Source organism: Zootoca vivipara, chromosome 6 (genome assembly GCF_965207765.1).
Source record: "Zootoca vivipara chromosome 6, rZooViv2.hap1.1, whole genome shotgun sequence".
Taxonomy (NCBI): domain Eukaryota; kingdom Metazoa; phylum Chordata; class Lepidosauria; order Squamata; family Lacertidae; genus Zootoca; species Zootoca vivipara.
Genome location: NC_142589.1, coordinates 16713436 through 16722515, shown reverse-complemented (window position 1 = coordinate 16722515; position 9080 = coordinate 16713436). Strand labels below are relative to the sequence as shown.

The 9080-nt window shown below is 46.9% G+C and overlaps 1 protein-coding gene across 7 annotated transcripts in view; it reads right to left on the bottom strand.

The window, feature by feature from the left end:
• Positions 1–716: 716 nt before the first annotated feature.
• Positions 717–9080, bottom strand: part of MIB2 (MIB E3 ubiquitin protein ligase 2) — a 67331-nt gene continuing 58967 nt past the window's right edge. For all 7 annotated transcript variants that reach the window (XM_035120288.3, XM_035120292.3, XM_035120291.3 and 4 more), the window contains 8 exons: positions 8255–8411; positions 7393–7547; positions 5447–5573; positions 4396–4623; positions 3402–3580; positions 2432–2616; positions 2068–2133; positions 717–1927 (listed from right to left, as the gene is read on the bottom strand). In XM_035120288.3, the coding sequence (XP_034976179.1) occupies positions 1686–1927; positions 2068–2133; positions 2432–2616; positions 3402–3580; positions 4396–4623; positions 5447–5573; positions 7393–7547; positions 8255–8411 (1339 nt within the window). In that variant the 3' untranslated portion in view covers positions 717–1685. The remainder of the gene's footprint in view (positions 1928–2067; positions 2134–2431; positions 2617–3401; positions 3581–4395; positions 4624–5446; positions 5574–7392; positions 7548–8254; positions 8412–9080) is intronic.

The window sequence follows — 9080 nt, the reverse complement described above, 5'->3', positions numbered from 1 at the left end:
CAGCTGGCCATCATAGTAATTTTCGGCATTGGTGCCTTGTGTTTCCTCCTCCCTCACCAGTCCTTTTTCCTTGTGTGTCATGTATTTCAGATTGCAAGCTCCAGGGTTCAGGGACTGTCTCAGAGCGACCTGGAAAAATCAGGAAAGCGCACCGTTTGGGGCTCCAACTAAAATACATATTAAAAAAACAGTAGCTCCCCCCCCCATCACTAAAATCCTCTGCAACACGCAGAGACCAACAGCAAGGCAAGCCTAGCAAAGAGAGTCCCTGGGAAGTTTTGAAACAAGGTTCAGCAAATGCCTTGCACATTTCCACCAGACCTGTGTCAGGATCTGCTTGACCCTACGACTCACAGTTGCATGAAGAGTTTGGACGAGCGTGGCTGACTCAATTTGGTACGTTGCAGCAAACCATGGTTTCCCAACACACAACTGAACTGTGGCTTAGAGCAACTAGTTGGTTTTCATTCTCAGCCCCCACCCCAACCTACCCAAAACATAATAAATTATCCTTCTTTCTTTATGATGCAACAGCCTCTGCAAAGGGACTGTTGCGTTTGCTGTGGCTTGTCAACGTTCAGTTCACACCAAAGCCCAGATTTGGCTCCCTTTAACAACAAGGACAGTGTTAAATGCCTGAATCATTTGCACTAGGCATGGCCAGGGGGTGGGATGTGGAAAATGTCTTAAATCAAGGGTGGGATGGAGGGGGGGAATTCTTTGTCAAGTCATTTTTCATTTTTATTGTAATCTCTCGACTTTTAATAGATCTCTCTCATTGGAAAACACCTGCGTGTGGCATTTTGGGCATTTTGAAGAAATAAAAACATTTGCACTTCAACATAGAAGAATATTTCTGTTTCAGTGTTTTGGGTTTTTGTTTTTTTACCCAGTACCTCTCTCTCTCTCCCTCTCCCTCTTACACACACACACACACACACACACACACACACACACACACACACACACTGTCCATCACCATTTATCATATTGGATCATGGCTTTGTTAAAATAGAGGATCTTCAAAACTGGAAGGAGGCCGGGGTGGGTGGGAGAGGGGAATGTGTGGAATATTTGGTTGTGAGCGTCCTCTCTCCGAGGCCTGCCCCTCTCTCCAGGAAATGAGGAACCCAATTTACCCTCCACTTTTCTTTTTTAAAGTGCAAGAATACTGCTTTCCTTGCCCCCCCCCCGCCCCTCCCCAGTTTCCCACCCTCCATGGAACTGAAAGAAACGTGCTTGTCTTTTCTCTCTCTCTCTCTTTTTTTGGAAGATCGTGTATTTTTGTCCCTTCAGAAGCTGGATAAGGCTACGAAGAAGGAATAAGAGTCCACGCATTACACCAATAGGTCTTTCTCTCTGCACACCACTGTTTTTGGCCCTCGTGGGCTTCCGTACACAGCACCCCTCAGTTGCATCCAGTCCGCCTTGTGGCCCTTGACCACGCTTATTCTAGTTATTCTTAAAAAGGGGAGGGGGAACGGAAAAAGCAAGCCATGTTGGGCCTTGGAATTCAGGGGGCCCCAAATCTCATGATTCTCCCACCACCAACTGCCTCTCCCACATTCCTTCATGGCTATTAAGAAACAGGCCAGGCCAGTCGTGATTCTCATCCAAAAGGGGGGGGGGACTTAAAAGGGGAGGGTGGGTTTGCGGCGGGGCAGAGAAGGAAGAGCGAGCTGTCTTCAAACGAAGATGTGTATCCTTTCCCGGATGGTCTGCCGGCAAATGGGGCAGACGGAGAGGGCAGCGCTGCACTCCTGGCATGATCCGTGCCCGCACTGGAAGATCAGTTTGATTTGGTTGTCGATGCAAATGGGGCAGGTGATCCGCTCCTCCATCTGCCGGTAGCGGTTCTGGAGGTCTTCCATCAGCTTCTGTTGGCCGGTGGATTCCGAACCAGAAACACACTCCACCTCCGTGCTGTCTGTTCGAGGGAAGAGAAAGAAGACATATTTTGAATTCACAAGTCACGTTACACCTTTTCAGCGCCTCTTTCCTGGAATTGGGGATTTGAAAAAAATTCAACACACCTTAATGTGAGAGTTTAAAACGAACTGTCCTCACCTTGCTTTAGCTTCTTGGTAATTGTCATTTGGCATTTGATGCATTTCTTCATTCTTCTGGAACATTCTAAGGACGAGGAGAGGGGGAAATGGTTGGAACAGGTTCCGGTTTATTTATTTATTACATTCACACCCCGTCTTTTTCCTCCAAGGAGCTCAAGGGGGCCTACGTGGTTTTCCCCTCTCCGCATTTTATCCTCACACCAACCCTGCGAGGTAGGTACTGAGAGGCAGGGATTTGATCCCTGGGCCTCTCCTCCCCATTTTGGTGCAATTTTGCTTTACAGCACCCCAGGGAGGAAGTGCAAACAGGAAAAGAAAGGTATGCCCTCAGGGATCAAAGATGACATGCTCCCCTCTCATACCTTCACACACGATGCTGTGCTGACAAGGGGAGAAGTGGATGAGCAGCGCCAGCTCAGAGCAGACCAGGCACTCGGAGGGAGCTGCCACCTTCGCCACGCTGAGGTTGGTCATGGTGTTGGGGGTGGTGTGAACTCGCCTCTGGCTGCACACCACCGTGGAGTTTTCTGAGGGGTCCTGCTGCTCCCTGCAGACGCCAGAAGCAGAAAAGACACAGAGAGGAACTAGGCGTCGGGTCTGAAGCTGGGTGAGCATCCGCAGTAATGAATGCTGTGAGTGTGTGCTGTGGGCGCCAGCTGCAAAATGGCCGCCGTAGCAGCACAGCACAGACACAAGATGGCTGCCATGGGCGTGTGGCGTGACACAAAAAGGCTGTCACCTCTACAAGAGCAGAAAGCGGGGTGCCAACTTGAATAAAATATTGTGGGGGCCCAGGTGAGCCCTGCCCCGCATAATCAATCACATGACACAGAGCACACGCATCATTCGAATGGGAAAGCCCATCAACTTTGGGGGGGGGGGCAACCCCCTCAAATATGTTATTGTGGGGGCCGGAGCCCTACGGCCCTTAGGAGTTGGCTCCTATGGCATAAAGGGAGGTAGAGGGCCACAAAGTGTGTCAACTCCATCCCATCAATGGAGGGGGAAGGCGCTTAAATCAGCCACTGTCGCACTTGCTCCCAGAGAAAGCCTTTGCTCCACCCTCTGTCAGAACAGGAGGGAGAGCGGGTGTCTGGGCCCAGTTTTCATGGGCAAGCCGGGGGGGGGGGAAGAGAGCTGAACAGTGCAAACAAGAATGGAGAAGGAAGAGCAGTGTTTTGTGCATCACAAATTTTTGAGGACATATACTTTGTGGGCAATGTGTTGGGTCACAGTTGGCATAGAGCATTTCAACGAAGGAATGAGGAGAGGGGGCCCTGGAACGAAGACAAGGAGGGAAGTCAAATTGGGAGAGGATGGGGCTGGTCCTACCTGAATTTTTGGGAGAAGTTCTTGATGAGCTGCGCTATACTTCCATCCGAAACGAGGTCAAGGGGGGACTTTCCCCTGTGGTTGGCGTAATTGACGTCAGCACCTTCTTGAGCCAAGTAGCACGCGATGGCCGCCCCCACATTCAGCTCAAGATTTCCAAGGAAGCCAGAGGCCTGGAGCTAAAATGAGGGGTGGAGAAGTAAATTTTAAAAAATGGTTTTAATCATTTATTATATTATAGTTGTCAAAGAATTAAAATACTCATTAGCCCCCTTTTAAGGAAAGTGTCTTAAGAAAGCGGCTTCCATAAAAACATAAAATAAATATACCAATCTACTATATACAGGTATTTTGCACCTGCAAAAGTTTTGGGGCAGACATGCTGCTTTTATTTCCAATCCGTGTATGCCCCGTCACTTACTGCTGAAATCCTGCAACTTTTTACACCACAAATGTCTAGATTTTTTTTTGGGGGGGGGTATTTCCTACTTTTGTTGTGCTACAGTGCAAGACTTGTCTCCTCCAGGCTGCAAGAATGGTATGTGGGTGAGTACAGTTTAAATCCACCGCAAATACACAATTGTTGTGTCAATGACATGCTGAATAAGACACCCGCAAAAAAAAAAGACAATGCAGCCTTTCTTATCTAAAACACAATTTAGATGCAATTAGGATGTAGATGGGGAACTGCAGCCTTTCAGATGCTGCTCGACAATTCCCATCATCCCTGACCACTGGTCCTGTTAGCTAGGGATCATGGGAGTTGTAGGCCAAAATATCTGGAGGGCTGCAGTTTGAGGATGCCTGATCTAGGCAATTGGTTCTAGGAGATTGGTTCAGAAACCCTCCCTCCCTCCCTCCCTCCCTCCCTCCCTCCCTCCCTCCCTCCCTCCCTCCCTCCCTCTCTCTCTCTCTCTCTCTCTCTCTCTCTCTCTCTCTCTCTCTCTCTCTCTCTCTCTCTCTCTCTCACACACACACACACACACACACACACCTTAGATAAGAGGCTTTCCTCTCCCTCCTCTTGCTCCTTGGCCATGATGGACATCAGGTGCTCCCTCTCCAGGACGATGTGCATGGCTGTGTCACCGTCCTCGTCCTCCGCGTTGACATTGCAGCCCTCGCTCACCAGCAGCCGCACCATCTCCATGTGGCCTTGCGTGACAGCCAAGTGCAGTGGGGTCTGGTTGCGGTTGTTCTTGAGGTTGATGTCGCAACGGCCCTGAAAAAGGGAATAGGGTATGCAGAGGCCATGGGCACGCTGGTCGGGTTGAGGGCAGAAGAAAGATGGCGGTGGTGCTTGGCTTGCCAAGACGACACCATGGTTCCAGTTTGCAAAACCTGGCTCCTTCTCCACATCGCTCAGCTCCAATTGTTTGTCTTTCTGGGCCTGCAGCGCTGCAAGAAAGCAGGCTCTGGACTCTGCCCCCAGCGGGGGAATATGGGTTGCTGCTTGTGTGTGCGAGACAGAACCTGGATCAGGCCAAAGGCTCATCTAGTCTACAGCCTGCTGTTCTCGCTGACCAGTGGGAAGTCCTTGAAGACAACAGCTCTTCCTCGTTGCTACTCGTAAGAGGAGGCTGGCTGGTGGATCAGGCCAAAGGCCCGTCTAGTCCAGCGTCCTGTTCGCACAGTGGCTAATGAAATTCCCCAGTGGGAAGCCCAGAAGACTTGAATTGCACTCTCCCCTTTTAAAGCCGGAAAGAGTATGATGAATGAGATGATAAGGAAAGGCCCAACTTATGATGGCTAAGTTCCACCTCTACCGCCACCCCATAACACTAGAGCTCATAGTCACCCAATGAGGCTGAACGCTGGGGAATTTGGGGCTCAGGAATTTGTGCCCCCCCAAAGATGTAGTGTGGGCTGCCAAATTGGATAGCTTTAAAAGGATGAGACAAATTCAAGGAGAAGACCGTCAGGTCTAGCTTGAAAGCTTCATCCCTTTGGACACTGTGAGATCAGGTTGCTGGACTAAGATGGGCCACTGGGCTGATCCGGCAGGGCTCTTATCATGCCCTTATATTGATTTCCTTGCTGCTTACCTCTTTGATTAAGATCTCCGCCACCTCCTTGTGGTTGTTCAAGGCGGCGAGATGCAGGGCGGTGAAGCCATCTTCCTTCTTAGCGTCGACCAGCTGCCGGGCTCTTGCCAGGATCTTCTTGATGGCTCTGGGAGGTGGGAAAGATCAGAGCCAAGCGGAGTGGGAGGGGAAGGAGAAAAGAAAAAAGAGAGAGCAAGTCTAGGGCACCGGATGTCTCAAAGGGCAAGCATGCATTGCCACTCAGTGGTTACTAGTGGCCTAAATGGTGGCTGCTGGAGGTGACACAGTCCAACAGGCAGGAAAATAAGGAGAGGCAGAAGAGCAAGAGAGCGTGCACTGATCTTCCCAGGAACTGAAATTAGGAGAGGAGAAGGGACGCTTTGGGTTTACCACCGGTGAGATAAAACAAGTGTGGGGGAACCTTTGGCTCTCTGGATGTTGCTGAACGACAACTCTCATCACCCTGACCATTGGCCATGCTTTTTTTCTTTTCTTTTCTATTCACATAATATATATTCTTTATAACAGACAAGTCCAAAATAAAATCATATATAGCAAAACCATCAGTCTCATATTATCATTTACACTGATCTCCTCTCTGATACCTTTACTTGATATTTCTTGATGCTTCTTTCCTTATTTTAATTCTCTTAAATCCTGTACCAATCTTTAACAATTTTGATTAATACCTTCACCTCCCTCCTCCGTAACCCAGTGCTTCCCTCCCCCCGTGTGCGATCTTTTTTGCTTACTATTGTTTTTGTTATTGTTGCGTTACTCACTTTATTTGCTATTCCATCCTTATTATTTATTTGTTATTCCATCCTTAATATAATATTATTTATCCTGTCTCCATGCGCCTTTTGAACTTTTGCATATTAATTTTTAAGCTTCATGTATTCCTTAACGCATTCCCACTCTTTATTAATTTTTTGATTAGAGCAGCCTCTAATTGATGCTGTTAATTTTGCCATCTCCACGAATTCGAAAAGTTTGGTTCTCCATTCTAATAATTCTGGTATTTTGTCAGTTTTCCAATTTTTCACCACTACAATTCTGGCTGCTGCGGTTGCGTAAAGGAACACATTCCTTTTATCCTCGGGGATATCATTCGATACTAAACCCAGCAAAAATGCCTCTGGTTTTTTAGAGATTGGACTCCTAATTTTTTTTTTAGCGCTTCATGTATCATAATCCAAAAGTGTTTCACCACTTTGTACCCCCACCACATATGGTACATCGTCCCCACCTCTGTTTTGCATCTCCAACATAGGTTTGATTGTTTTTTGTAAATCTTTGATAATTTTACTGGGGTGAGGTACCAGCGGTAAAACATCTTCCTTATGTTTCCCTTAATCAAATAGCACGCTGTGAAATTTATATCGGTTTTCCATAGCCTTTCCCATCTATCTAAGTGAATTGTCTGGCCTAGCTCTTGTGACCATTTTTATCATTGGTTCTTTTATTACCTCATCTTTCAGTTCCCATTCAAGTAGCAAGCTGTATATTTTCGGTATTATTTTCTTATTTGGTTGCAAAAGTTCACTTTGTAATTTTGATGTTTTCTGTTCAAATCTGATTTGTTTTTTTAATCTTGGTTTGAAGATATGCAATACCTGGTGATATTGCAGCCAGCTGTTACAATAGTTCTTAACCTCTTCATATGGTCTTATTTTTACCTCACCAAGTTCTTTAATTAATAACTGTTGATATGTTGGCCATCCCAGATTGCTCTAATATTCGTATCCTGTGTTTTATTTATTTCAAAAAATTCCTTTAATAATTCTTGTGCTTTTTTCCACTATACTTTCATTGTTTAGCAATGTTTCGTTTATTCTCCACCTTCTATTTATTTCCTTTCTATCTTCTAACTCCAAACTAACTGGGTTATGGTCTGTTATAGATTTAGATCTTATTTCTTAAGGTCATTTCACTCTTTTGCTTACAGCTTGTTCCCTTTCAGAGCCGAATGTTGCAACAGATTGAATCCTTGTTGGTTCTGGACGGTGAAATCGATGTTGGGGACTTCGGTGAGGGCCTCGATGATGCACTTGAAGTCGGCCGTGATGGCGTAATGCAGGGGGGTGTCGCCGTACGAATCCTTGAGGAGGAGAGGTGGGACGGTACACAAAATCTCTGTCAGGTGTCTCCAAGAGGGGAGGGAGGAACAGACACATCATGGCTAGCAGCCATTGATAGGCTGATCCTCTGTGAATTTACCCATCGCCCCTTTTCAAAGCCACCCAGGGAGAGTACAATGAATAAAAACACAAGAAGATCCCCCGACTGCTGGATCCCGTCAAAGGCCCATCTAGGTCCAGCATCCTGTTCTCAGCAGTCACCAATGGGAAGCCTGCAAGCAGGACCCGGGCAAAACAGCTCTTCCCACACTCCATTCAGGGGCACCATTAATGCCCTGACCAGCAGCCAATGACAGACTTCCCCTCCGTCAATGTGCCTAAACCCCTGTGGATGTCCTCTAAGCTAGCCACTATCACTGCAGGTGTCTACCTCTTTCAATCCATAAAGCCCTTGCCTGTTAGCTGCTCAAATCACCTCCACTTCACTGACGGGCACAAAGAATCCACAACACAACATGCCTCCCCCCAACCAGCTCAGTTGGCTAGAGCAGGGTGCTGATAACACCAAGGTCACAGGTTCAATCCCCACGTGGGACAGCTGCAAATTCCCTGCGTTGCAGGGGGCTGGATTAGATGATCGACGGGGTCCCTTCCAACTCGATATAATTCTATGATTCCATGAGTTAGAATGCAAATGCAAAGATTCATAAAACGAAACAAAACCCACCGGCAGGTTGACGTCGCAGTTGTGCTCACAGAGAGCCTGCACGACCTCTGTGAAGCCTTTGTTGACGGCAATGTAGAGGGCTGTGCACTTGGCGTTGTTCCGGAGATCGCCATTGGCCCCTTTGCTGACCAGGAATCGGGCCACGTCTGCTTGGTTCCTGGACAGCGAGAGGGGTGAAAAATCAAGAGGAAAGAATGACAGGCCACAGGTGTTGAGGAACACTGAAAGCTGCCTTCTGCTGAGGCAGACCATTGTCCCACCTAGTTCAGTATTGCCTGCACTGATGGGCAGCAGCTCTCCAGGGTTTCAAGCAGGCATCTCCCTCCGGGAAATGCTGGGGGATAAACGCGGGACCTTCAAATACTCTTGCACTGAGATACAACCCTTCCCTTAAGACAGTGGTTCTCAGGTGGATACAAAAACTTATGGAAGATGCAGAAATGGCAAAACTTACCGGAAAAATAAGAAATCAAAACAATGAAAATGCTTTATGGAATAGTTACAAACAGATAAGAACATTGGCAGGATTATTGTAACAACCTGCAGTTTTATAAGAGTACTGTACGTAGATATTTAGAGTAGATGAATAAATGAGCAAACTAAGCTAATTTGGATATGCAGAAAATATTAAGAATAAATTGCAGAAAGAGGGGGAAGGAAGTCAAGTTTTGAAATGTTAAAAGGATTGTAAAATTATTGAAATGTATGAAACTGAAAATCATAAGATAGATATAAAAAGATGGTGGTTCTCAAACTTTTTTCTCTGGGTCATGGTTTCAGAATAAAAATTTGCTCCCACCACACCAATTTTTTTTTAATTGATAAG